Here is a 27,417-nt window from a genome sequence, read left to right as displayed (position 1 = left end):
TGATCTAATCTGAAAGCCATTTGGGGAAAGGATGCACTTTGGAGCTGCAGTGTAATTCCAGAACACACTACCCAGAGCTAGCACAGCCCTCACAGGCTAAGGGTGTAGTGCCCACAAGACTGCCCTCACTTTAGATACCAGCTGCAAATCCAGGTGTCCTCAGGCCACCCTGACCAACAGCTGAGAATTTTGGAGTTCTCTACTATCCCCACTCATCACAATTTGCTAGAGCCACTGAAAGAATACAAAGGAAGTGCTGTACTTAGGGTTACAATTTTATTGTGAAGGAAACAAATCAGTACCGGCTAACGACACACATGATGAAGTCTGAGAGGGTCCCAAAAGCGAAGCTTCCTATATCCTCAGGATGTGTCTACTCTCCAGGCACATGAGGATGGGTCACCAACCAGGAAGTGTACCCAGCTTCAGTATCCAGCATTTTTAATGGAGTGTCTTCAACAGGTGTGGTTGATTGTATTATTTCCCACATGACTGAGTCTGTCTCCAGCCTTCCTCCGTTCACAGAGGTTGGGCTGATAGCACCAGGCTCACATTCCCAACACTCTAATCACATGGTTGGTTTTCCTGGCATGAACAGTGCCGCTGCTCCCCACCCCCCAACCCAAGGCATTTCTTGGCATATTACTCTGTATAAATGATACCTCTCACTTAAAAAAAAAATAGTCCTGGTCGGTGTGACTCAGTTGGTAGAGTATCATTCCACAAAGCAAAAGGTCGCTGGTTCAGCTAGCAGCTAGAGCACACCCCTGGGTTGCAGGTTCAATCTGCAATTGGGACGCATGTGATAGGCAACCAATTGATGTTTCTCACATCGATGTTTCCCTCCCTCACTTCCCCTCCAAAAATACATAAATTTTATTTCCTTAGAAGAAGGAAGTCTAAACTGGAGATTTGAGGAAAGGCATCTCCATTTGTCTCATCCCCCAAGGGGCTTCTGCCCCATTGTCCAGCCCCTTGTTGGAGGTTCTTCCTGGATCCAGATCTCTTCCTGGCTACGCCTTAAGGGTTGAATACACACAGGTTTCCAGAGGTTGCTTCATCTGGTTGGAAGGGCCCTCACTCAGGACTCTGGCATTCAGCTCAGCATACATCACTCCTTGAGGTTCTTCAGCTGTTGACTCTTGAGATCCTTCATCCTGAGGGTGAGCAAGGAGAAGAGGATCACATCTCCCAGAGAGGAGTATTGTGTGGTAACGATGGAGCAGTCATAACAGCCGAACGGCAAACAACTTTCAGGAGACTGCCCCAGCACCTCCTAGTCCTCAGGTGAGGTCGCTTCCCCTCTTGAGGGTTAGCTGGACCTAGCATCTTACATCTGTCAGAGGAATAGAGCAAACAGAAACACGCCAAAAAAGCAGGAAGGCCATGTCCAAGATGAGGTTGTGAAGGATGGCGTCTTCTATCATGCCCACTTCTCTGTTGTCCCCTGGCTCACTCAACACTGATGAAATCATCTGCCATGTTATCAGCTGCCCTTTGGAGAGGCCCACATGACCAGCATGGTCTCTGGCCTACAGCCAGCAAGGAAGTGAGTCCTGCCGACAACCACCTGAGTGAGCATGGAAGCAAATCCTGTCCTAGTCAAGCCCTGATAGGCCCTGGCCGGCACCTGCATCACAGCGCTGGGAGACCCAGAGTGAGAGACCCAGCTCAGCCACTCCAGAGCTGACCTACGACCATGTGAGATGACAAATGTTGCTTTAGACCACCACATTTAGGGATGAGTTGTTACACAGCAATAGAAATTTGTACAAACAGCTACCAAAATGAGTGTTAGTAGGAAACATCCAGAATGAGTAAATCCATAGGCACAGAAATCATATTAGTATATTAGTCAGTTACTGCCAGGGGCTGAAGGAGGGGGGAGGTAATGGGGGAGCAACTGCTAAAAGGGTGTGGGGCTTCCACTTGGAGTGACGATAATGCCTGGGATGAGATCATGGGGGTCATGGCCCAACACTGAACGTACCACACGTCGCTGAGTCATACACGTTACAATGGTGAGTTTTATGTGTGTTTTCCCGCAATTTTTAATATTTTTATTTATTAAATTCTCATCCAAGGATATGTTCATTGATTTTTTTTAGAGAGAGAGGGAAACATCAATGTGAGAAACATCAATCAGTTGCCTCCTTTCGGCACCCCAACTGGGGATCAAACCCACAACCTTTTTGGTGTATGGGATGACCCTCTAACCAACTGAGAGCCATTCGGCCCAGGATTGACACAGTTTTTCAAAAATTGAGTTACAAAGGGAAAAAGGAAGGGCTACTGTGAGCATTGCCACTGATGGTGGATGCAGAATCTGCTGTGTGGTGCACAGTGAGGCAGGTGCTTTAAAGCAGGATCTTACCATGTTTTCACCAAGAGGTGGGATTGTTGTCCTCAGTGTCCAGGTAAGGAAACAGGCTCAGTGGGAATGTCACTTGCCTGGGGTCCCACAGATAGTTATAACAATGATAGCTTCCAGGTACTGAGTGCTTACAGCACACCTGGCATTTCCCCCATCTTTCTGTGGCTATGAGTTCATTAAGCCATCCCATTAATTCTGTGAGGAACTTCAACTTATTTAGGGCATGGGAAGTGTCCTTGCAAAGGCAACTTGGGATGAGGTCCCATGGCCAGAGAAGCATAGACAAGCCCAGACTGGGTTCTCCTGAAATATACAGGAAGGGTTGGAGCAGAGGAAGGCAGAAGCCTGAACCATTGACACAAGTACAGGAGCAGTGGAGAGCCTGGATGGAGCAAGAGGCTGATGGGAAACTCACCAGGGCAGGAGAGCAGCTCGTCATACTTGTAGATGCATCTGGGAGAGAGAAGATTCTGCCGTTGGTTTGTGCCCAGGACTGAGGGGTCAGGCCTGCACATGTGCGCAGCTACACACATGTACTCTCACACAACACACACGTGAATGCACTAATGCATGTATGTATGATACAGCCACACAAACCACACACATGCACAAACAGCATACAGATGCGTACGCAAAAGCACACAGATTGTACTTGGGCTGAATGTATACTTGTGTTCGCATGTGTATGTACCTACCTGCACACTACATGTGCAGACTCACATGCATACAAACCTCTTGTGTGCACACACCTATACATGCATCACATATTCAAACACATTTAAACACAGACCCCACACTACTACCTTCTTTGCCAGGTTGATTACCTGTCACAACTTCAGGGTTCTTAGAAGAGTGGGAGCTGAGAGAAACAGAATGAGGCATTGGAGATTAAGAAAGGTAGAGAGAGAAAAACAAGGTCACCACCCCAGTCTCTCCACCTAGTCCCAGCTTGGATGCCCCCCTCTCAGGTCTCCAAGTCACCCTGTGCTGTAGAAGGTAGGACTTGGAGCCAAAGAGAAGGAAATGGTTGGGAGAAAGAATCCAAAGAAAGGACATTGAGATATGGAGGATGGTTGTGAGAAGAGAGAACATGGAGACCTGGGGTGATTGTGGGAGCTGGTCTGGGGCACATGGAAGGTTGACATAACAAAGAAGGGTAAGTCGTCCAGGAAATGGTGAGGGACAAGTTAAGTGTTGGATGATGGGGTGCTTGAGTGGCCTACCGTTTCATCTTCCTGTTACGAGCTGCCCCTGGGGATGGAAAAAGAGAAGGGAACAGATTAGCCCTCTGATGTTAGCTCGGTCATTATGTTTCTCCATTTCCGCCAGAAGATTCACCCACTTTTCTCCTGAACTCACCACAGCAGGTGTATTTGTAGATGAGAAAGGCCGTGAGGAGGAAGGCTGCAAGGAGGAAGAGTGAGGTGAAGGTGACAATGAGGATGATTTCAGTGGTCCCTGGTGAGAGGAGAGCAGGAATGAGGCCCAGTTGATTCCCTGAGACCTGATCTGATGCCTAAATGTATCTACCATTGATTGTGTTTCTGTGATGTGCTGGAAACTCACTACATTTCTTTCGTACTCACAAGGATCCCAGAAGGGAGATAGCACAATGCCCATTTTACAGAGGTACAAGCTGAGGGTTAGGGAATTGAAAGATTTCTCTCAAATACTGAGTAGGCAGAGCCCCAACCCACCACCTCAAAAGGCATTGCATTAAACCACCATCTTCTGGCATCACCAAAATAGAAATATCCCAGCAATATATAGCTTTCTGGGAGCCTCTTCCTGCGTTCGAAGGGCTCCGTGTCCCAGGAGTCTCTCTCTTCTTACCTAGTGTTTCTGCTCTCTTGTCAGACTCTGTTTCATCTAGAAGACAGAATTCAAGTTGCAGAACAACCATCACAACAGTATACCATTAATGTATAATTTTATAATTCAGTATTACCTGCAGATGTGCACCTATATTGTACATGTATAGAAACATGCATAGAAATGATGCCACTAAGATCAGAGTGAAGTTTCTTTTGGAGGGGGAAGGAAAGGGACTTGGTTTGTGGGAAGAAAACAACATTTAGCAAATGTGACTAAATGTGGACAAGTATAATTCTGGGTGGTGACGAATAGCTATCATATGCTATTCTGGTTTTTTTTTCAATTTTTGAAAAAATTGAAAAGCAGTTTTCAAATTTCTCAAAAGGAAGCTCTTAAATGTGGGTTATATTAGAAATAACATATTTTATCCCATTGGTTATATTTTTCTGGAGAGTCTAATACAGCTGGGAAGAAATCTTTTTAAAGTCGGATAAGGCTGCAGTTCCCAGGACAAAGGGAGACTCTTGCCAATTTTCCATAGTGCTTCTGAGGACAAAACAGTAAATAACCCAACCTAACATGTTTTTGGTGCCTAACCTTTCACCTTCCCCATAGCCATGTAGCTGTTTTGTAATTCTGTTGTGCAGAGAGGTTGGAATAGAGGAAGAGTGGACTTAAAAAAAAGAAAAGTAAAGTTCAAAGTGCTTACTCAAATAGCATGGGGTCACATGACTGTGAGTAGCAGAGTGTGGCTGGGACCACATTCAGGCTTCACTAGCTCTGCTGAGGTGACACCACATCACTCTGCATTGCTTCTCCATCCCCACCTGTGGCGTCTCTACCTTGGACTTCACCGAGTAGGCTAAGTATACTCTGAGACCCTAGAGCTCCCCTCTTTCTCCTCTTACTTCAAAGAAGGGAGTGGCCATGGGGAGTCCACAGTTTACTTTCAGCCATGTATTTCCTCTGTTTCCTGTGACCCCTGCCTTCACTTCTTCACTTCCCTGTCCGACCAGCCTTGGTTTCCATCTCAGGCACCGTCAGGAAATGGGGTGCCGTTTGTCACAACCTCCTCCTGTCAGTTGTGTACTGTTTTATGTGGAACCAGGGGCCACATTGAGCTGGTTCAAATTCAGAAATGATAACTGGAAAATGAGACAGATTGAACTTTGGAATAAAGGACCTTCAAGTGGCCTTGAAGACCAGTGATGCTGTTTGTTGGCAAATATTTCTTGAAAAGCCACTGACTTGGGGCACATATTTGAGGTGATTAGAGGCCTCAGGGATTGGAGGAGAATATGTTGTCTACCCCCAAAGTGCCTGCCAAGAACTCTGGTGTCTAACTGGAAACTAGACAGTGGGTTTCCTCCAGGATTTCTCAACTTTTGCATTATTGACACGTAGAGCTAGATGATTCTTTGTGGGAAGGGAGTCCCGTACATTGTAAGGTGTTTTGCAGTACATCTGGTCTCTACCTCCTAGATGCCGGGAGCATCTCCACATCCCCAGCTGTGGCCACCAAAGATGTCTCCAGACATTGCCATTTGTCACTGACTTGAGAACCAATGGTTTAGGAAAATGAGGAATAAGGTCAAGGTCAGTTACTTGTCTTTCCTTTCTGTCAGGACTTCTGCCACCCACTGGGCTCTCTCTGCCTCCTGCCTTGGCCAGTTAGATAACCTTCACATTTCTGCAAGTTCAACACATTGGTGTAGCAGCAGGCTTAGAGTTCTGCTCCTACAACAGCTGCGTGAAACTGAGGGTTTGTAAAAGGCCCTGGTGACACCAGAAGCGCAACTCCTGGGCCATTTTCAGTAACCATCTGTCATCTGCCCTCCAAGCACACCCCTCTGCCATCCTCCTTTTTTCCTCAGCCTGTGGCCCTGGTGACGGTTGCCAGGTCTTGGGTCATGGCTGAAGGAAAACAGGAAAGGTCTAGGTTGAGGTTCATAACACTTGCCTGGGCACCTGTTACATCAGCATATTCATGTAAGAAGCAGCAGCAGTTATGACCATTGAGGAAGAAAGCCATAAGTCCCCTCATATGCCATGAATACATGGAAGAATGGGAAAATCTATTAGTCACTGGTTGTTGAATAACCGAAAACTTTAAAATGAAAGTTCCCTTTTCTATGGGGAGCGGGTCCAACTTACTATGTCTTTCTTCCCATTTTGCCTCTCTATCATCACTTTTGGAAAAGACCACCTCATCTGTGCTTCAGATGCAATTACACTGAGTTAAAGAGACAGACAGACATATACCCCTGGCATTTTTAGAACCTGGAATACCTTAAATGTCATAATTTCCCACCAGTCTTTGTAATTAGTAGTAATGATAAGAATAGAGTATTTACCATTATTATGAGAGGGATACATTTTTTTTTTTAGAAAGAGAAACATTGATTTGTTCTACTTGTTGATGCATTTATTGGTTGCTTCTTGTACGTGCCCTGATTGGGCATTGAATCCACAACCTCGATGCATCGGGATGATGCTCTAACCAACCGAGATGCCTGGCCAGGAATGTAGTTCTCGGTAGAACTGTTTTGGAATTCAGAGGGAGAAGTTTTGGGTGTTCATAATGATAGTAACAGCAAATATGAATGTGGTATTTGCTATGCACCAGACACAGGTTTGGAAAGGATTTTGGTAAAATGACTCATCAGAATCTCATCACAAGACCATTGTGTGGGTGCTACTTACTGTCAACCCCGTTTAACAGATGAAGAAACTGAGACAGAGAGAGGCTAAGTAATCTGTAGGAAAATGTGTTATCACTTACTGGGCCCAGCTAAAATCCAAATGGCTGTAATTAATTTGCAAAACAAAACTCCCTTTATAACCTTCCAGCCCATGGGGCCGTCTGCCTGAGTGATGGGTGCCTGTTCCTTGCTCAGATGGTTCTGGTGGTTTGAATGTTTTGCCCCAATTATCTGTCCCTGAAGGGGACATTGACTACCTTTACACTGACCTAGAAAACAGAATGGAGTGGACAAATGGACCACAGAGCAGGAAAGACACCCCAAAGAACATGACAAGGGGACAGGGTGTTCTCTGAGGACTCTTCTATAAGGGCCCTCATGTCAGGCATGAGAGCTCCACCTTCATGACCCACTCACCTCCCAGAGTCCCCACCTCCCAATACCATCATGTTGGGACACTAGGAGTTCAACATACGGATTTGGTATAGGGGTTCCTCAAAAAATTAAAAACAGGCCCTGGCATGTGTGGCTCAGTGGATGGAGCACGGGCCTGTGAACCAAAGGGTCATTTGTGTGAGTCCCAGCCTGGGCACATGCCTGTGTGGCGGGCTAGGTCCCCAGTAGGGGGCGCGCGAGAGGCAACCACACATTGATATTTCTCTTTCTCCCCCCTTCCCATCTCTAAAAAGAAATAAAAATTAAAAACAGAATTCCCTCTGATCCAGCAATTTCATTCATGGATAGTTACCCAGAAAAATTAAAAGCAGGGCCTCAAGGAAATATTTGCACACCCATGTCCATAGCAGCATTATTCACAATAGTTGAAAGGTAGAAGCAATCCAAGTGTCCGTAAGTGAACTAATGTAAAAATAGAATGTGATCTAGCCATACAGTTGAACATCATTCAGCCTTAAAAAGGAAGGAGCCCTGGCTGGTGTGGCTCAGTGGATGAGTGCTGGCCTGCAAATCAACAAGTCGCTGGTTCGATTCCCAGTCAGGGTACATGCTTGGGTTGCAGGCCAGATCTCCAGTAGGGGGCACTAGAGAGGCAACCACACATTAACGTTTCTCTCTTCCTCTCCTTCCCTTTGCTAAAAATAAGTAAAATCTTTTTAAAAAAAGGAAGGAAGGAAGGAAATTCTGCCCTGGCTGGTGTAGCTCAGTGGATTGAGCGCAACCTGCAAAGCACAGGGTTGCTGGTTCAGTACCCAGACAGCACACATGCCTGGGTTTGGGGCCAGGTCCCTAGTAGGGGGTGCACTCGAGGCAACTACACACTGATGTTTCTCTCCCTCTCTTTCTTTTTCCCTTCCTCTCTCCCTAAAAATAAAAAATAAAAATAAAAACAGGAAGGAAATTCTGATGCACAACAACATAGAGGAACCCTGAGGACATTATACTAAACAAAATAAGATGGTCACAAAAATATACTGTATGATTCCACTTCTGTGAGGTGTCTAGACTAGTCAAATTCATACAGACAGAAAGTAGAATGCTGGGTGCCAGGAGCTGGGGGAGTGGGAATGGGAAGGGGTTGATGGAGTTTCAGTTTTAAAGATGAAGAGAGTCCTGTGGGTGGATAGTGGTGACTGCAGCACAACAGTGTGGATGTACTTAACACCACGGAACTGTGCACTTAAAAGTGGTTAAAATGCTAAATTTTATATTATGCATTTTTACCCCTTGTAAAAAAATCATCCCTTAAAAGAAAGTCTAGGCAGGAAAAGAAGACCTCCACTTGGTTGAGCTAAAAGGCATGACTGGTAGATGGTGAACATAAAGCAGACCTTTTCGGAGCCTCTCAGTCTGTCTGTAAAGGCATTAAAGTTCCTATTGCATAAGTCCGTGGGATGTCATTCACATTTTAGTCTAAATGAATTGTGTCCTGCCAGGAGGTAGGCAATAACTTTGTGGCTAGATCTTATTTTCTAGCAGGGTCAGCTATTACAAATCCACCAAGCCTCCTTTCCTGTGATTCCCCACCACTCACACTCCCTCTGTTAGCAGAAGATCCTGTCCACTTTACCACATGGTACTGGCCCTAACTTCCTTATTCCCAAGTGATTTTTTCCCCAAGCTCCAGAGTTTTCTAGGGACAGAGCCTCCCTCTGATATACCCCAGGTGGCAGATAATTCAACTGTTGTCCTTCTCATGGTAAAAACCTTACCTGTCACCCAGATCTCAATGTGATCACTGGGCTGTGAGGCCCAGAAAGGAGCATGTGGTTGGTAGAACACACAGCTGTAGTTCCCAGTGTCACTGACTGTCACACTTTGAAGGGAGAAGTCTGTCTCCTTTCCTCTTTGACTGTGGAACTGTATGGGTATTGGAGTTCCTTTCTTCAGCAGAGCAAACACGTGTGAATCAGTAATATATCTGGGCTTCTGACACTGCAGGGTCACGTTTTCTCCTGCAGTCACATTGCCCCTGTGGTGGGCTCGGAGGGAAGGTTTATCTAAATTCCCTGTGAGAGAACAAAGGCTCAGAAGTCATGGGAGAAGCCTTGGGTGCCCCCTCAGCCTTGCTGTCCTTGCAGGATTCTTAGGGAGTGTGGGAAGTGACAGTCACCTGATCTCACCCTCTTTCTCCTCTGACTCCAGGAAGTAGGTTTCCCTCCTACAAGCCCTGGATGAAGCCATGGTCCTCAACTCTGTTCCTGTCTTTCCCATCACCCCTCCCCATCTACACTGGAGATGAGACTCCCTGCCCCACTTGCCTCCTCTGGATGCCCCGTCCTCCCTGTCTTAGGAAAAGCGTGTTTCATTCTGAGCACCCCATTCTCACCTGTCACCACTAGTAGAAGGACATCACTGGATGGTGACCTTATGCTGGGGCTTATACTTCTGTAATATTCACAGGTGTACTCTCCAGCATAACTGTATGGTATGTCAGTGAAGTGAAATTCCACAAGGCCCTCCGGGGAATCAGGAGATAGTGAGGACCTCACATTACCTCCTTTTTTTTTTAGAACAAAGTTGACCTCCTTGGTAGGAGCTGAGCATTGCAGTGTCACCTTACTGTTGACAGGAACCACCCAGCTGGGCCAGGCACTGATGGAGGGCCTGGGAAGTGACTCTGGAAGGAAGCAGAGTCCAGGGCTGGGTTGGATTTGCTCACCTGCTGTCAGCAAGCCCATTTAAAGAAGGGAAAAGGGTCAGGGGAATTTGGAGTGAAGAGAGGGAAGGTTTTGCTGTGGAAACACTCACCATGATCTCTCATGTCTCCCTGGCCAACATGCAGCCCTGCAAAGGAATCGTCCATGAGATGTAAGCACCTGCCTGGAGCCCACATTGTTGCCCTGCCCTGGTCCCCGAGGTACCATCCAGGGCTTTTGCCGAGAACGGATTCCTCATGATCATACTCCCTAGCAGTTCCAGCTTCCTCCTTGAGAACCCAGTTGGCATCAGTGTCAATTTGCAGCTAATGTTTCTTTCCTAGGGCTGCTGTAACAAATTACCACACAGTTTCTGGCTCACAACAACACAAACGTATTAGAGCACAGTTTGGTTCATGAGATAAATCCAGCATAGATCTCACTGGCTAAAATCAGGTCGCATTGATTTTAATTATTGGTTAAAGTCAGGGTGAGATAGATAGATTGATCTATCTCACATGTTCTTTAGCCACTCATCCATTGATGGGCACTTAGGTTGTTTTTCATTTTTTCACCATTGTAAATAATGCTGCAGTGAACATAGGGGTGTAGATCTCTCTTTTTTTAAATCCTTGCCTGAGGGTATGTTTATTGATTATAGAAAGAGAAGAAGGGGGAGGGGAGAGAGAGAGAGAGAGAGAAGAAACATGGGTGTGAGAGAGAAACATCAATCAGTTGTCTCCTGCACACACCCTGACTGAGGATCAAACTTGCAACCTAGGTATGTACCCTGAGCAGGGATTGAACCCACAACCTTTTGGTGTACAGAATGATGCTCCACCCAGATGAGCCACACAGCCAACATGATAGCTCTTTGAGATAGTGTTTTCATGTCCTTCAGCTATATGCCCAGAAGTGAAATCTTTGGGTCCACATGATAACTCTACTTGTAACTTTTGGAGGAACTTCCATAGTGGCTGGGCCCATTTACATTCCCTTTTCTCCACACCTTCTCCAACACTTGGTATTGCGTCTTCTTGGTGGTGGCCATTCTAACAGGTGGTGAGTATTTGTGGCAGAGACTGTGGGGCCCACTGAGCCCATCTGACTGTCGGGCCCTCTGAGTAACAAGTGGCCAGCACCTGCGGAGATCCTGGGATTCACTGTTCCCTTCCCAAGGTTTTCTGAGCTATGACTCCATTCAGCCTCCAAATATTTCCTCCCCAAGTTCCCCCAAACTTGTTCCCGGGATGACCCTGTGGAAAGTTGGGGTCATTGGAACTGTGCAGACCAGGCTTTCAGTTCTGCTTTACCCAGTAGCCAAATGCTTTCTGTGTCACATCAGCTGTCACTCTCAGGATCCTTAACTGGCAATAGGAGGATGTGACTATTTTGCAAAATTTCTCTAAGGCAAGTAACATGACTTGAGGTCATACAAAGACACAAGATTAAGTAATACTGATTTTGTGAGAAAGTCATTCTCTTCTTGTTCTGTCTCTGTCTTTATCATGGAGGAAGGACTACTGCTGCCAGGTGTGGGTTTCCAACCCATTTTTTTTATGTGTTGATTTTTGAGAAAGGGAGGATGTGAGAGAGACAGATGGCAGAGATCGATTTGTCGTTCCACTTATTGATGCACTCATTGGTTGATTTCTTGCATGTGCCCTGACCAGGGATCAAACCCACAACTCTTGGTGTATCGGGATGATGCTCTAACCAGCTGAGCTACCCAGTCAGGGCTCCAACCCATCATACTCACTTTCATCTCTTAGGGAAAAAGAGCAGGGTCAGGGCAGGAATGTGGCCCAGTGTCTACAGTCAGGCAGCCGTAGCTACTAGAGCTTCATTATGTTATTTCCCCTGCTTACTATAAACCGACAACTGTATTGTGTTTTTGACGAGTTACACTGACTTTCTATTAATAGAAGTATCTTATACTACTTTTCAAATTATGTTGAGCCCTGGCTAGTGTAGCTCAGTGGATTGAGCTCTAGCCTGTGAAACAAAAGATCACGGTTCAATTCCCAGTCAGGGCACATGCCTGGGTTGCAGGCCAGTTCCCAGAGGGGGACCCATGAGAGGCAACCACACATTGATGTTTCTCTCCCTCTCTCCTTCCCCTCCCCTCTCTCTGAAAATAAATAAATAAAATATTTTTAAAAATAAAATAACGAGCAAAAAAATAATATAAAAATCTGAAGGAATGTGAAGAAGACTGTCACTTACATGAAAGAATATAGACGTCACATACATCTCGCAAAATGCCATTGGGAAGCTCAGGAATGACTGAGTTTGGGAAACAGATCGACAGGGAAATGTGTGTGAAGCCCCCTGAGAGTCTGTGAAACACTCTCAAGTCACTTCCCCCAGGCTGGACTGAGCACAGAGTTCAGATCACCCAGTAGAGGCTAAGGGCTGCTGACAGGTATGCACAGTATGTGAGAAATTGCTCATCAAATTGTGTAACCATTGTCCCCTTGTACACAGTGACGGAATTCAGCAGGACCCAGGGCCATCAGAATCAGACACATTTCTGGTATGCAATAGTTATCCAAGCGATGACAGCTTTTGCCCCGGCCAGGTAGTTGAGTTGTGTGGAGCGCCATCCCTTGCCCTGGCCAGGTGGCTGAGTTGTGGAGCGCCATCCCACCCACCAGATGTTGTGGGTTCAGTCCCCAGTCAGGGCGCAAACAGGAACTGATCCATGTTGCTCTCTCACCTCAGTGTTCTCTCTCTCTCTGTCCCCGCCTTTCCTCTTTCTGTAATCAACAAGCACATCCTTGGGGTGAGATTTTTAAATAAGAAAAGAAATTAGAGCCCCAGCAGTTGTGCTTCTGTGGATTGAGCACCGGCCTGTGAACCAAAAAATGGCCACTGGTTTCATTCTTAGTCAGGACACATACCTGGGTTTGCCGGCCAGGTCCTTGGTGGTTAGGGGTAAGCAAGAGACAGCTGATCTATGTCTGCTTCCAAATCAATGTTTCCCTCCCTCTCCACTCTCCCTTCCTTCCTCTCTAAAAAGTAAATAAGTGAAATGTTTTTAAAAAATTGAACTAGAAATGAAAGTTTCTGTTCTTTGCTTATCCTTCTGAAGCCATTACCTACCCCACAAGTTGCAGCAACACCAGCTTCCTCCACAGCCTGCTCACCACCACCCTCCTTGGCCCCTCGCCCCTCCCCCATATTTACCAACACAGAACAAGGCCAGGGACGGCAGGATCATCGTGGCCCCCGAAGCCTCTTCCCAGGATCTTCCTTGAATTTTGCTGTTTGTGGTAAGTCAAATGGTCTCCTGACTCCTTGATTCACTGTAACAGCTTTGTTCCGCTTTTGATCCTCTGCTGTTACATACACACAGTCCCTGCCTCCCAGCCTCAATCAGGAAATGATGACTTTTTATTGCAACACACTCTCAAGTCACTTCCCCCAGGCTGGACCCAGCACAGTTCAGATGGCCCGGTAGAGGCTGAGGGCTGCTCACAGATACGCACGATATGTGAGAAATTGCTCATCAAATTGTATAACCGTTGTCCCCTGTTACACGGTGGCAGAAGTCAGCAGGACCCAGGGCCATCAGAATCAGAACTCCATTTCCCTCTTGTGGTGGTGTCTCTGGTCAACAGGGTGTGAGCGGAAGTGACGTGTACAAGTTCTGGGTTATGCCTTTGGGAGCATGGGAGGGTGGAAGTGGGTACTGAGCTCGTAAGGATGAGGTGAGAAGTTGTAGGGTGAGGGATCCCAGATGGCAGAGAGGGCTGGGTGGAAGCTCCGCTCACCTCCCTCTCAGGAACAAACTGACATTACAATGAACCTAGAGAACAATCGTCCTGAGTAACAAACTGAGGACGAGCTGGAGAGAAGCCTTATAACCAAGGACTTACCAGAGAAACCACATCAAGACTGGGAGGAAGTGCAGAGGCATAGGGGGCTGGCTGGGCTCCACAGGAGGCAGATGAGATTCTGGGGAGAGATTTCAGTTGCTGGCAGGGAGGGGGGAGGAGGGTTCCCCCTGAGAAGGGCGGGGTCCAAATTCCAAGTCTGGCTTCCCCAGCCTAAGAGCACCAGAACTGGGAAAGGCACCCACATAACGTCCAGCTGTGAAAAGCAGCGGGGTGTCTGTCCACCAGGGACAGATGGCTAGAGACATTCCCGGGGATAACGTCATTTTATACCATTTACTCACATTATAAAATGCCCAGTTGAAAAACAGCCTTCACCCAAGGATGTATTTACTGATTTTAGAGAGAGAAGAAGGGAGCGTGAGAGAGAAACAGCTATTGGTTGCCTCCTGCACACACCCCGAACAGGGACAGAAGGCAAAACCTAAGGATGTGCCCTGACCAGGACTCCACCGGGAACCTTCCAACTAACTGAGCCACCTGGCCAGGGTCTTGGTTTTACTCTTGGGGAAGGTTTGAAGAGGCAGTGAGGGGGTCAATAAGTTGCTTACAAGGGGAACTGGAGCACCATTTTAAAGTGGTAACATGCAAAATTTCATTTGCAGCCACTAGCCCTAGGCTTTGGGAGAGGGAAGGCAGGGCAGGTCCACCAGAGTCGAGTCCGATACTGGTGGCTGTGTGTGCCTGCTGGAGGGGTGGCTAAAAAGCCTGCTCTGCTGGTCTGTGGAAGTGCTGAGGGGACTGTATGACCTGGGAGCAGCCCTCTAGCAATACCTGCCAGGAGCTGAGACAAAAATACTTCAGCTCCCCTGAGCTTTGGGAGATAACTGTGAAGCGTGTGTTTCTTCCTAGGCTCCCAAGCTTAATCAGTACTAAGTAGCAGAAGTGTCAAGTACCAGCAGCACTAAAATCTCCAGTATTAATCTGCTGCAGTACTAGCAGGATTGGGCTCCAGCAGTAATTGTGCCAGCAGCATTAATTTCCAGCAGTATTAATAGTAGCGGTATTGAGCTCCAGAGTATCATTACTAGTGGTATTGAGCTCCTGCAGTGGTACGTACTAGGATTACTATGCTATACAGTATTAAGCTCCAGAAGTATTGGTATTAAGCTCCGGTGATTAGTGCTAGTAGTATTAAGCTTTGGCAGTATTAGTACTCGCAGTATGAGCTCCAACAGTCTTAAACTCTGGTTGTCCATAGCAGAATCTGGCTTCAGAACTTGTATATTCTCAGTGAAGTGTTTCCCAAATAAACAACTTGAGTTTGAATCCTTATCCTGGGCTCTGCTTCTAGGGGAACCCAAACTGAGACCCGCTAAGTGCCTGAGAAACTCACGCCAGGCCCAGTTCTGCATCCGCAGGTTCAGAGGTGGACTTGCAGCAGCCCGGGTTTGCCTTTGGTGGGAGGAAGGTCTGTCAGGACTGTGCTGACGCCCAACACGCTGTAATGGAAATACTAGTTACTGAAGTAACTCGAGTTGAAGTCTATTGACTGTTTCCTCTTGTGAACTCAGCTTTTCAATGCCAAAGTGTTTCAATACACAGCTACCGTCATCCGATAACAATCTTTTATACGTGTGTGTGTGTATACACACACATATAAACAGAGGCATCACAACAAGAAGACAGCACTTCCTTACTATCCAGCCAGTGTTCGGATTTCCCCAGTGATCTCAGGAGGGTCCTTTCAGTTTTTCTAAAAATCAGAATCCAAATCCTCAAAATAGAGGTCTATGAACTGCATTTGAGAGAGATGCTGATTTAAATGGGACAACACTCTCCATCTCTCTGCTAAAGTAAGAACCCACTGAGCCACAGCTTCTCAGGGGGAACCTCCCCAGCCACTGAACTGTGTTCTCCAGAACTTCGTCTGCCAGCATTCAGATGGAGGAGGAGCCAAGTGCTCCTGTTGCCTGGATGGGGCTCACTTGTCTTGCTGTTGAAAAATTCAGGAAAGTCAGCAAGGCCACCACTTACCTAAGGAAAACCCATTCCCATTAAAGGCATTTCTTTGAAGGTTGTTTTCAAAGCATGTGGTAGGGATTTTTGAGGTCTTGAGACTCCTGTAAGACCCTTTTGTGTCAGTAACACTTCTGTGTGTAGATTTATTTAAATAGAAAACAACTTAATGTCATGAATATTCACCTAATTGTCCATGTTGCCCCAGAAAAGAAGACCGGTATTTTTGGAAATGATTTCAACTTGACACTCTAATGAGATCCCTTAATTTAATTTTCTGGCTCAGATCTTTGTCATTCCTATAGGTGGTTTAAATGTTTTTTATTGATTTGAGAGAGACAGACAGACAGACATGGAAATGTTGTTCCACTCATTTATGCATTCATTGGTTGATTCTTGTATGTTCCCTGACCAGGTATTGAACAACAACACTGGTGCAGTTCAAATAAAGTACATTATTTGTTCAAATAAATTTACAATTTCTTGCTGTTGTTCTTCTCCTTCTGGCACCCCTATGATTCGGATATTGGAATGTTTCAAGTTGTCTAGCAGTTCCTAGGCCGCTCCTAATTTTTTTTGAATTCTGGTTTCTTCTTTCTGTTCTGGTTGGATGTTTATTTCTTCCTTCTGCTCCAAATCATTGATTTGAGTCCCAGTTTCCTTCCTGTCACTGTTGGTTCCCTATTTTGCTGTATTTCACTTTTGGTAGCCTTCATTTTTTCCTTCATGTTGTGACTAAGCTTACTCAGGTCTGTGAGCATCCTGATTACCAGTGTTGCTTAGTTCTTTTTCTGAAGCTTTGATCTGTTCTTTAATTTGGGCTATATATTTTTGTCTCCGTGCACCTGTTAAGTAGTAAAGGGGCATGACCTTAGGTATCCACCAGGGTGAGGCAACCTTCTTTGCTTCATTGTGGCCCTTGCTGTTGGGGAGGGGTCAGAGAGGGAACAGTGCAGTTCATTTGCTTTGCTAAAGCTGCACTTTCCAACAAACTCTCCTGTGAGACTGGGAGTTTCTCCTACTGTGGCAACCCCCGCTGCACTTTACAGCCAACTTTGAGTCTTAGTTTCCGTTCAGCCAGCCCTGCCTTGGCCACGCAGTCCGCCTCATTGCCGTGGGTACTCTCTGCCCAGTACTTGCCAACTGGCTGTCTCTCCTGCTGGTCTGGCTGAATGTTTCTTTAATTCCTTGGTTCTTGGAGTTTCATGCAGTTTGATTTTCTGGCACTTCTTATTGTTTATTGTTTTTAGATTGGTTCCTATGCTCCTTTTGGTTGTGCTAGGAAGTGAAGGGTTCCTACCTACGCCTCCATCTTGGCCAGAACACCCATTTTTAATTGTTTAAGAAAACCCCTTACAGTTTTCTACAGTGGCTGTACCAATCTGCATTCCTCCCAACAGAGCACAAGGGTTCCCTCTTGTCTATGCCCTTGCCAGGACTTGTTTGTTGATTTATTGATGAGAGCCTTTCTGGCAGTTGTGAGGTGATAACTCATTGGGGTTTTAATTTGCATCAATAAATGGTGTTGGGAAAATTTGACAGGTACATGCAAAGAAAAATGAAACTAGACCACCACCTTACAGCATACACAAGAATAAACTCAAAATGGATACAAGACTTAACTATAAGTCATGTAATGATAAAAATCCTAGAAAAAAACACAGGCAGTAAAATCTCTGACATCTCTCACAGCAATATATTTGCCAATGTGTCTCCTAGGACAAGTAAAATAAACAAATGGGACTGCATCAAACTCAAAAGCTTCTGTACCTCAAAAGAAACCATTAACAAAATGAAAAGGGAACTCAACTGTATGAGAGAGCATGCTAGCCAGTGATGCATCTGATAAGGGGTTAATTTTCAAAATATATAGAGAATTTCACAGCTCAACACCAGGAAGACAAACAATCCAATTTTAAAAATGGGCATGGAATTGAGTAGACAATTCTCTAAGGAAGACATACAGATGGCCTGTAGACATGAAAAAATGCTCAATGTGACTTCCGGCCAAGATGGAGGTGTAGGTGGACGCACTGTGCCCCCTTGTACAACCAAAATTAAGGACAACAAAAATTTAGGAACAAAAAAACAACCAGAGTAGAAAAAATTTAACTGTAGGAAGTCCGACAACTATTCATCCAGACCGGTAAGGGCGGAGTTGGTGGCTGGTGAAGAGGAGTCATGGCAGGAAAAAGTGGTGGCTTGTGGAACCAGGTGCACAGGTGGCAGTTGGCAGACCCCAGGCTTGTAGTCGGTGGCTGGCAGATCCTGGGCACAGGGAGGCAACAAGCAGATCCATTGAGGCATGCAAGGAGGCTAGCTGACCGTGGTCACACATTCCTGCACAGATAAATCTGGCGAAAATGGGCAGTGAGACAAACCACGCAACCCAGGGCCCCGGTGCCAGGAAATAAAACCTAAAAGCACCGTGGGGGTTCAAAAAAACACTTGTGGGGGTTGAGATGTTGGGAAAGACTCCCAGCCTCACAGGAGAATTCATTGGAGAGACCCACAGGGTCCTAGTACATACACAAGCCCACCCACCCAGGAACCAGCACCAGAAGGGCCCAATTTGCTTGTGGGAAGTGGCAGAGGACACTGAAATCTGAGAACAGAGCAAGTGCCATTGTTCTCTCTCTGACCCTGCCCCCACATGCAGTGTCACAACCCAGCATCTGGGTTGCCCTGCCCTGGTGAACACTTAAGGCTCCGCCCCTCATATGTAACAGGTGTGACTAGACCAAAAAATTATGGCTCAAGCAGAAGAACAGCTCAAAGCCCCAGAGCCAATACTTCTAAGCGACCAATAGATAGCCAACCTGTCAGATGCACAGTTCAAAACACTGGTGAGCAGGATGCTCATAGAACTGGTTGATTCTGGTTGCAAATTAGGTGAACAAATGAAGGCTACACTGAGTGAAATGAAGCAAAATGCACAGGGAACCAATAATGATGGAAACAAAACTGGGACTCAAATCAATGGAATGGACCAGAAGGAAGGAAGAAACATCCAACCAGAAAAGAATGAAGAAACAAGAATTCAAAACATGAGGAGAGGCTTAGGAACCTCCAGGGCATCTTTAAATGTTCCAACATTCAAATTATAGGGGTACCAGAAGGGGAAGAGGAAGAGAAACAAGTGGAACATGTATTTGAACAAATAATAAAGGAGAATTTCCCCAATCTGGCAAAGGAAATAGACTTCCAGGAAGTCCCAGAAGCTCAGAGGGTCCCAAAGAAGCGTCCTGGGAGGAGCACACCAAGGCACATCATAATTACATTAGCCAAGATTAAAATGAAGCAGAGAATTCTAGAAGCAGCAAGAGATACGGGGACAGTCACCTACAAAGGAGTTCCCATCAGACTGTCAGCGGATTTCTCAAAAGAGACCTTACAGGCAAGAAGGGGCTGGAAAGAATTATTCCAAGTCATGAAATCCAAAGACCTACAACCAAGATTGCTCTATGCAGCAAAGCTTTCATTTAGAGTGGAAGGGCAGCTAAAGCGCTTCTCAGATAAGGTCAAGTTTAAAGAGTTCATCATTACCAAGCCCTTATTATATGAAATGTTAAAGGGACTTACCTAAGAAAAAGAAGATAAAAAATATGAACAGTGAAAGGACAGCAAACTCACAGTTACTAACAACCACGCATAAAACAAAAGCAAACTAAGAGGACAGGTAAATAAGAAGCGGAGTCACAGAAATGGAGATCACATGGAGGGTTAGCAACAGGGGAGTGGGAGGAGGAGAAGGGGGGAGAAGGTACAGAGAATAAGTAGTATAGACAGTAGGTAGAAAATAGATGGGGAGGGCAAGAATAGCATGGGGAATGTAGAAGCTAAAGAACTTACGACATATGGACATGAACTAAAGGGGGGGAATGTGGAGAAAGGGGATGTGCAGGGTGGAGGGGAACGAAGCGGGGAAGATAGGACAACTGTAATGGCATAATGAATAAAATATATATATTGTAAAAAACAAGAAAAGAAAAAATAATATCACTAATCATCAGAGAGACTTATGTTCATTTCAAGTGCGTTTTATCAGCAGCCAAAGAGGCTTATTTGCAGCAGGAGCCATTAGTTTTAGTAATTGAGTGGAAGGGTCAGAAAACTTGATGCCTGAGCATATTTAGAGTCCCCACACTGAGAAGTTCAGCAACAGGTAGGTAAACAGCCCAGAAAGAGTCCCAGTTGTCTCCCGGCACCCCAAGAAGTACAATGTACAAAATAGGCCCCCTTTCCTTATCATATATACAGTGACCCAGCCATGAAGGTAGGATCTCAGCTATAATGATGATGGGAAACAAGGCTCATCCATGATGTGATGGGCTCAACGCAGTGAAAGGAGCAAATGAAACAGAGGACTTACATCACAGAGAATCATTTTTATTATGACCAGAATGTAATTTTCATAAGGAAATCTCAGGAGTTACAAGAGAGGATATAATCTAAAATAGGAATGCACATTTATGAAAAGCAATGTATCAATAAGAAACAACAGATCTAGAAAAATGAAAGTATAATGGATGACATTTTATACCTGCAACAGGACTACTGGGGACAATTCAAGAGCAGATTGTTACTGTGATACAGACTGGAAAAAACTTCAAAGGTGAAAGCTTTATGTGATCTGAAGAGAAAACAGAGTATGTAGTAAAATTTAAAAGATGTGATAAATACATAAATGTTAACATTTGGCCACTTGTAGGTGATGATCACAAAATGGAATGGAGAGGAAGTAATGGGGAAGTCATCTTTCCCCTACTCTTCAAAGGAAGGAGTTTTCACATGGGAGACACTATGTGCTATGCAGCCAGACTGAAGATTTAAGTATTGTTGTCAAATCACCCAAAATGTGTTAGGTGATTCCTTCTGCTCTGTCTTACCATCTGCTCCAGGTGAAGAGCACAGGAAGAGGGACATCATTCTCTTGTTCTGGACTGGCTGAGAGTGCTAGTTCCACAGAGTTGTTAGGATTCAGCAGCCCTGGCTGGATCATCGTGTCCCCCATCCAGGCAGCTGCAGAACCTGCAGGTGGAGAAGGACAGACCTGACATCAAGGGAGGAACAAAAAGGAAGACTTAAAAAAACTCTTCACCCAAGGATAGTTTAAAATTGCATGTAGAGGGAGAGGAAGGGAGAGAAAGAAACACTGATGTGAGAAACACCAATTGTTTGCCTCTTGTACTGGCCCAGACTGGGGATCAAACCCACAACCTAGGTATGTGCCCTGACCAGGAACTAAATCCACCCCTTTTGGTTACAGGATGACGTTCCAGCCAGCTGAGCTACACCAGCCAGGGGCAGGAAGGTATTCTTTCTCACAGCCTTCAAACACAGGTCCTCAGCCAGAAAGATCCACCCATTCTTTCCATCATCCCCAAGAAAGGAAGTTTCGAGAGGTAATATGGATAGTACCTGCTTCTTTTCTTCTTCCACAGTGATTGGGGCTTCAGTTGCTGTTTAATTGGAAAGGAGAAGAGATAGTAAATGTTTTTACCAACGGAACTGTCACACCTGGTGAAGAAAAGTCCTGCCTAAAATTTCATCCATGCCCATAATGCAGAACCAAAATCTTTTTTTTTAAATATTTTATTTGTTTAATTTTGGAGAGGGCAAGGGAAGGAGAGAGGGAGAGAAGCATCGGTGTGTGGTTGCCTCTTGCACGCCCCCCACTGAGGACCTGGCCCACAACCCAGGCATGTGCCCTGACTGGGAATCAAACCAGCAACCCCCTGGTTTGCAGGTCCTTACTCAATCCACTGAGCCACCCCAGCCAGGGCCAAAACCAAAATCTTAATGGTACATACAGGTTGACTGCGACAGTCCATGAAAGACAAAAGTGCTCAGTGTTTCACCTGGATCCACTTGCAGACCCCTTCTGACTCCACCAGGCTTCCACCAGGAAGGCTGCTATAAGAACCATAATCACAGCAGACAGACCTAGTCGGATGAGGGTACCCACGGTGATATCTCTTGATTTGGCATCTGGGGAATCTGAGATAGAGAAGAGGACCACCACTGACATCCCTGTCTCTCAAAGAATCTACCAAAGATGACCCTCATGTGCCCACATGTGTTTTCCTGGGCAGTGGTCAGCTGTACCTTCATTAAAGTTTTAATCACCAGAAACAAAATGTGAAAACAAGAATTTTGTGAGAGTCGTAGCAGTTCTTTGGCTATGTTCTTTATATTTTCTGTCTTGCCTCTATTCCTTCATTTATTTGCTCTTTCAGTTCCAGCTTCTTGCATTTTCTTCGCCCCTGCCTGTTTTTATATGTTAGAATTTGTGTCCAAACAACACAAAGAGCCAGTGGTGCTCCATAGAACACTGCAACTGAGCAGCTGCATTAGAATCTGTCTTCTCAGCATAAATCTTCATGCCGGCAGTGAGCTCAGGAAAAGCTGAGCTTAGTGGCTAATCATCTTGACTATTATATATCCAGCTTCAGTCACAAATGGCTCAACTTTGCCATTGGTCCTGGTTCCGGAAGAGAAGCCTGCATTTGTATCACCCCATCTCAGTCACCCCAACTCGTGCAAACTTCATCTCTGAGCTGAGATCATCAACAACAATAATCTCTGAAGGTGAATCCATGGGACAAGTGGGTAATGACCCTTCTTTCCAGTGATCAGGGAGCTCTCTTCACCTCCGGGCTGGCCATACAGACCTTGCTGTAATTGTAACACATTCACTGACCCTATGGGAAGACTCAGCAGCCGAAAAGAGGGTGTACAGAGCTGAAGCACAGTGTGTCAGTGGCAGGAAACAAGATAATCTCAGACTAATTCTACCCATAAGTGCTGTAAGATTAAAAAAAGACATTGCATTCATTGCCCTAAAGCAAGAGGCGGTGGAATGCCACATTGTGAGAACAGAAGAGACTTGTTGGGAAGAAATCACTATCAAGATCCACCAAAACTAAGAAATGCTGAGATGGTGGAAGGAATGGTGCTTTTGGCAAGGTAGATAATTTTGAAGAACAGCGAGATAAATTGTCCAAGAATACAGAACAATGAAAGGCAAAGGGGTGAAAATTAGGAAGTCTCCAAAGAGGACAGATCAGATATGCTATTTATATGTTTTTAAATTTATTTTTCTCTTACAGTGTACTTCCAGCATTACTTTGTATTAGTTTTAGGTGTACAGCATAGTGGTTAGACAAAGTGGTTCTCCTGGTATTTCCACTACCCACCTGGAACCATCCATAGTTATTACAGTGTTATTGGTTATATTTGATATGCTGTACTTTACATCCCCATGACTATTTTGTAGCTAATAATCTTAAAATTTTTAAAAGATCCTCAAAATCTTGCAGAAACCTTACCTGTCACCCGGATCTCAATGTGATCACTGGGCTGTGAGGCCCAGAAAGGAGCATGTGGTTTGTAGAACACACAGCTGTAGTTCCCAGTGTCACTGACTGTCACACTTTGAAGGGAGAAGTCTGTCTCCTTTCCTCTTTGACTGTGGAACTGTATGGGTATTGGAGTTCCTTTCTTCAGTAGAGCAAACACGTGTGAATCAGTAATATGTCTGGGCTTCTGACACTGCAGGGTCACGTTTTCTCCTGCAGTCACCTTGCCCCTGTGGTGGGCTCGGAGGGAAGGTTTATCTAAATTCCCTGTGAGAGAAGAAAGGCTCAGAAGTCATGGGAGAAGCCTTGGGTGCCCCCTCAGCCTTGCTGTCCTTGCAGGATTTTTAGGGAGCGTGGGAAGTGACAGTCACCTGATCTCACCCTCTTTCTGCTCTGACTCCAGGAAGTGGGTTTCCCTCCTACAAGCCCTGGATGAAGCCATGGTCCTCAACTCTGTTCCTGTCTTTCCCATCACCCCTCCCCATCTACACTGGAGATGAGACTCCCTGCCCCACTCGCCTCCTCTGGATACCCCGTCCTCCCTGTCTCAGGAAAAGCATGTTTCATTCTGAGCACCCCATTCTCACCTGTCACCACTAGTAGAAGGACATCACTGGATGGTGACCTTATGCTGGGGCTTATACTTCTGTAATATTCACAGGTGTACTCTCCAGCATCAGTGTATGGTATGTCAGTGAAGTGAAATTCCACAAGGCCCTCCGAGGAATCAGGAGATGGTGAGAACCTCACATTACTTCCTTTTTTTTTTAGAACAAAGGTGACCTCCCTGGTAGGAGCTGAGCATTGCAGCGTCACCTTACTGTTGACAGGAACCACCCAGCTGGGCCAGGCACTGATGGAGGGCCTGGGAAGTGACTCTGGAAGGAAGCAGAGTCCAGGTCTGGGTTGGATTTGCTCACCTGCTGTCAGCAAGCCCATTTAAAGAGGGGGAAAGGGTCAGGGGAATTCGGAGTGAAGAGAGGGAAGGTTTTGCTGTGGAAACACTCACCATGATCTCTCATGTCTCCCTGGCCAACATGCAGCCCTGCAAAGGAATCGTCCATGAGATGTAAGCACCTGCCTGGAGCCCACATTGTTGCCCTGCCCTGGTCCCCGAGGGACCATCCAGGGCTTTTGCTGAGAACGGATTCCTCATGATCATACTCCCTAGCAGTTCCAGCTTCCTCCTTGAGAACCCAATTGGCATCAGTGTCAATTTGCAGCTAATGTTTCTTCCCTAGGGCTGCTGTAACAAATTACCACACAACTCACAACAACACAAACGTATTAGAGCGCAGTTTGGTTCATGAGATAAATCCAGCATAGATCTCCCTGGCTAAAATCAGGTCGCATTGATTTTAATCATTGGTTAAAGTCAGGGTGAGATAGATAGATTGATCTATCTCACATGTTCTTTAGCCACTCATCCATTGATGGGCACTTAGGTTGTTTTTCATATTTTCACCATTGTAAATAATGCTGCAGTGAACATAGAGGTGTAGATCTCTCTTTTTTTAAAATCCTTGCCTGAGGGTATGTTTATTGATTATAGAAAGAGAAGAAGGGGGAGGGGAGAGAGAGAAGAAACATGGGTGTGAGAAACATCAATCAGTTGTCTCCTGCACACACCCTGACTGAGGATCAAACTTGCAACCTAGGTCTGTACCCTGAGCAGGGATTGAACCCACAACCTTTTGGTGTACAGAATGATGCTCCACCCAGATGAGCCACACAGCCAACATGATAGCTCTTTGAGATAGTGTTTTCATGTCCTTCAGCTATGTGCCCAGAAGTGAAATCTTTGGGTCCACATGATAACTCTACTTGTAACTTTTGGAGGAACTTCCATAGTGGCTGGGCCCATTTACATTCCCTTTTCTCCACACCTTCTCCAACACTTGGTATCGCGTCTTCTTGGTGGTGGCCATTCTAACGGGTGGTGAGTATTTGTGGCAGAGACTGTGGGGCCCACTGAGCCCATCTGACTGTCGGGCCCTCTGTGTAACAAGTGGCCAACACCTGCGGAGATCCTGGGATTCACTGTTCCCTTCCCAAGGTTTTCTGAGCTATGACTCCCTTCATTCAGCCTCCAAATATTTCCTCCCCAAGTTCCCCCAAACTATGACCTTTTAAATTTCCCAGGATGACCCTGTGGAAAGTTGATGTCATTGGAACTGTGCAGACCAGGCTTTCAGTTCTGCTTTACCCTGTAGCCAAATGCTTTCTGTGTCACATCAGCTGTCACTCTCAGGATCCTTAACTGGCAATAGGAGGATGTGACTATTTTGCAAAATTTCTCTAAGGCAAGTAACACGACTTGAGGTCATACAAAGACACAAGATTAAGTAATACTGATTTTGTGAGAAAGTCATTCTCTTCTTGTTCTGTCTCTGTCTTTATCATGGAGGAAGGACTACTGCTGCCAGGTGCGGGTTTCCAACCCATTTTTTTTATGTGTTGATTTTTGAGAAAGGGAGGATGTGAGAGAGACAGATGGCAGAGATCGATTTGTCGTTCCACTTACTGGTGCACTCATTGGTTGATTTCTTGCATGTGCCCTGACCAGGGATCAAACCCACAACTCTTGGTGTATCGGGATGATGCTCTAACCAGCTGAGCTACCCAGTCAGGGCTCCAACCCATCATATTCACTTTCGTCTCTTAGGAAAAAAGAGCAGGGTCAGGGCAGGAATGTGGCCCAGTGTCTACAGTCAGGCAGCCGTAGCTACTAGAGCTTCATTATGTTATTTCCCCTGCTTACTATAAACAGACAACTGTATTGTGTTTTTGATGAGTTACACTGACTTTCTATTAATAGAAGTATCTTATACTACTTTTCAAATAATGTTGAGCCCTGGCTGGTGTAGCTCAGTGGATTGAGCTCTAGCCTGTGAAACAAAAGATCACGGTTTAATTCCCAGTCAGGGCACATGCCTGGGTTGCAGGCCAGTTCCCAGAGGGGAACCCATGAGAGGCAACCACACATTGATGTTTCTCTCCCTCTCTCCTTCCCCTCCCCTCTCTCTGAAAATAAATAAAAAAAATATTTTTAAAAATAAAATAACGAGCACAAAAATAATATAAAAACCTGAAGGAACGTGAAGAAGACTGTCACTTACATGAAAGAATATAGACGTCACATACATCTCGCAAAATGCCATTGGGAAGCTCAGGAATGACTGAGTTTGGGAAACAGATCAACAGGGAAATGTGTGTGCAGCCCCCGAGAGTGTGTGAAACACTCTCAAGTCACTTCCCCCAGGCTGGACTGAGCACAGAGTTCAGATCACCCAGTAGAGGCTAAGGGCTGCTGACAGGTATGCACAGTATGTGAGAAATTGCTCATCAAATTGTGTAACCATTGTCCCCTTGTACACAGTGACGGAATTCAGCAGGACCCAGGGCCATCAGAATCAGACACATTTCTGGTATGCAATAGCTATCCAAGCAGTGACAGCTTTTGCCCTGGCCAGGTGGCTGAGTTGTGTGGAGCGCCATCCCACCCACCAAATGTTGTGGGCTCAGTCCCCAGTCAGGGCGCAGACAGGAACTGGTCCATGTTGCTCTCTCACCTCAGTGTTCTCTCTCTCTCTGTCCCTGCCTTTCCTCTTTCTGTAATCAACAAGCACATCCTTGGGGTGAGATTTTAAAATAAGAAAAGAAATTAGAGCCCCAGCAGTTGTGCTTCTGTGGATTGAGCACCGGCCTGTGAACCAAAAAATGGCCACTGGTTTCATTCTTAGTCAGGACACATACCTGGGTTTGCCGGCCAGGTCCTTGGTGGTTAGGGGCAAGCAAGAGACAGCTGATCTATGTCTGTTTCCAAATCAATGTTTCCCTCCCTCTCCACTCTCCCTTCCTTCCTCTCTAAAAAGTAAATAAGTGAAATGTTTTTTAAAAAATTGAACTAGAAATGAAAGTTTCTGTTCTTTGCTTATCCCTCTGAAGCCATTACCTACCCCACAAGTGGCAGCAACACCAGCTTCCTCCACAGCCTGCTCACCACCACCCTCATTGGCCCCTCGCCCCTCCCCCATATTTACCAACACAGAACAAGGCCAGGGACGGCAGGATCATCGCGGCCCCCGAAGCCTCTTCCCAGGATCTTCCTTGAATTTTGCTGTTTGTGGTAAGTCAGATGGTCTCTTGACTCCTTGATTCACTGTAACAGCTTTGTTCTGCTTTTAATCCTCTGCTGTTACATGCACACAG

General features: G+C 45.8%; 2 protein-coding genes and 2 long non-coding RNA genes across 10 annotated transcripts in view; 1 reads left to right on the top strand and 3 right to left on the bottom strand.

Moving 5' to 3' along the window:
* Nucleotides 1-21,750, top strand: part of LOC128626967 (uncharacterized) — a 24,250-nt gene extending 2,500 nt beyond the window's left edge. The window contains exons 2-3 of the long non-coding RNA XR_008391080.1: nt 21,114-21,249; nt 21,660-21,750. This is a non-coding gene — a long non-coding RNA (uncharacterized LOC128626967). The remainder of the gene's footprint in view (nt 1-21,113; nt 21,250-21,659) is intronic.
* On the bottom strand, nt 255-13,664 carry LOC119035988 (T-cell-interacting, activating receptor on myeloid cells protein 1). Of its 6 annotated transcripts, XM_053662554.1 has the most exons (11): nt 13,176-13,657; nt 12,890-13,000; nt 10,099-10,134; nt 9,677-9,967; nt 9,060-9,356; nt 4,208-4,243; nt 3,734-3,832; nt 3,598-3,625; nt 3,199-3,233; nt 2,790-2,827; nt 255-1,157 (listed from the first exon to the last, which is right to left on the bottom strand). In XM_053662554.1, exons 3-11 carry the CDS (start codon nt 10,109-10,111, stop codon nt 1,014-1,016), a joined length of 981 nt encoding a protein of 326 aa, XP_053518529.1. In that variant the 5' UTR covers nt 10,112-10,134; nt 12,890-13,000; nt 13,176-13,657; the 3' UTR covers nt 255-1,013. The 6 variants fall into 6 exon arrangements, with proteins under 6 accessions (XP_053518529.1, XP_053518528.1, XP_036983418.2 ...); XM_053662553.1 differs by lacking the exon at nt 12,890-13,000 and having other exon boundaries at nt 3,734-3,778; nt 13,176-13,663; XM_037127523.2 differs by lacking the exon at nt 12,890-13,000 and having other exon boundaries at nt 13,176-13,652.
* Nucleotides 16,204-20,844, bottom strand: LOC128626968 (uncharacterized). Its single transcript, XR_008391081.1, has 2 exons — nt 20,734-20,844; nt 16,204-18,112 (listed from the first exon to the last, which is right to left on the bottom strand). It is a non-coding gene; the product is annotated as an uncharacterized LOC128626968 (long non-coding RNA).
* Nucleotides 20,843-27,417, bottom strand: TARM1 (T cell-interacting, activating receptor on myeloid cells 1). 2 transcript variants are annotated; one of them, XM_053662562.1, is made up of 8 exons: nt 27,249-27,417; nt 26,962-27,072; nt 24,215-24,250; nt 23,793-24,083; nt 23,176-23,472; nt 21,706-21,844; nt 21,266-21,306; nt 20,843-20,875 (listed from the first exon to the last, which is right to left on the bottom strand). In XM_053662562.1, the coding sequence occupies exons 3-7, from the start codon at nt 24,225-24,227 to the stop codon at nt 21,300-21,302; spliced, it is 747 nt and encodes a 248-aa protein (XP_053518537.1). In that variant the 5' UTR covers nt 24,228-24,250; nt 26,962-27,072; nt 27,249-27,417; the 3' UTR covers nt 20,843-20,875; nt 21,266-21,299. The 2 variants fall into 2 exon arrangements, with proteins under 2 accessions (XP_053518537.1, XP_053518536.1); XM_053662561.1 differs by lacking the exon at nt 26,962-27,072.

This window comes from Artibeus jamaicensis, unplaced genomic scaffold (genome assembly GCF_021234435.1).
Source record: "Artibeus jamaicensis isolate MK-2021 breed Jamaican fruit bat unplaced genomic scaffold, CSHL_Jam_final contig_2566, whole genome shotgun sequence".
NCBI classification, from domain to species: Eukaryota; Metazoa; Chordata; class Mammalia; order Chiroptera; family Phyllostomidae; genus Artibeus; species Artibeus jamaicensis.
Note: the sequence above shows the minus strand (reverse complement) of the source record. Positions and strands in the feature narration are given on the sequence as shown.

What these genes read in the sequence shown, in the direction of transcription:
- LOC119035988 (XM_037127523.2), bottom strand. Translation starts at nt 13,209, where the DNA reads ATGATCCTGCCGTCCCTGGCCTTGTTCTGTGTTG. An exon ending in CCTTCTACTAGTGGTGACAG is followed by an intron (nt 9,357 to 9,676) that starts GTGAGAATGGGG and finishes GTTCTCTCACAG; the next exon opens with GGAATTTAGATAAACCTTCC. An exon ending in CATTGAGATCTGGGTGACAG is followed by an intron (nt 4,244 to 9,059) that starts GTAAGGTTTTTA and finishes TCTGTCTTCTAG; the next exon opens with ATGAAACAGAGTCTGACAAG.
- TARM1 (XM_053662561.1), bottom strand. Translation starts at nt 27,282, where the DNA reads ATGATCCTGCCGTCCCTGGCCTTGTTCTGTGTTG. An exon ending in CCTGGCCTTGTTCTGTGTTG is followed by an intron (nt 24,251 to 27,248) that starts GTAAATATGGGG and finishes ATTCCTTTGCAG; the next exon opens with GGCTGCATGTTGGCCAGGGA. An exon ending in CATTGAGATCCGGGTGACAG is followed by an intron (nt 21,845 to 23,175) that starts GTAAGGTTTCTG and finishes TCTCTATCTCAG; the next exon opens with ATTCCCCAGATGCCAAATCA.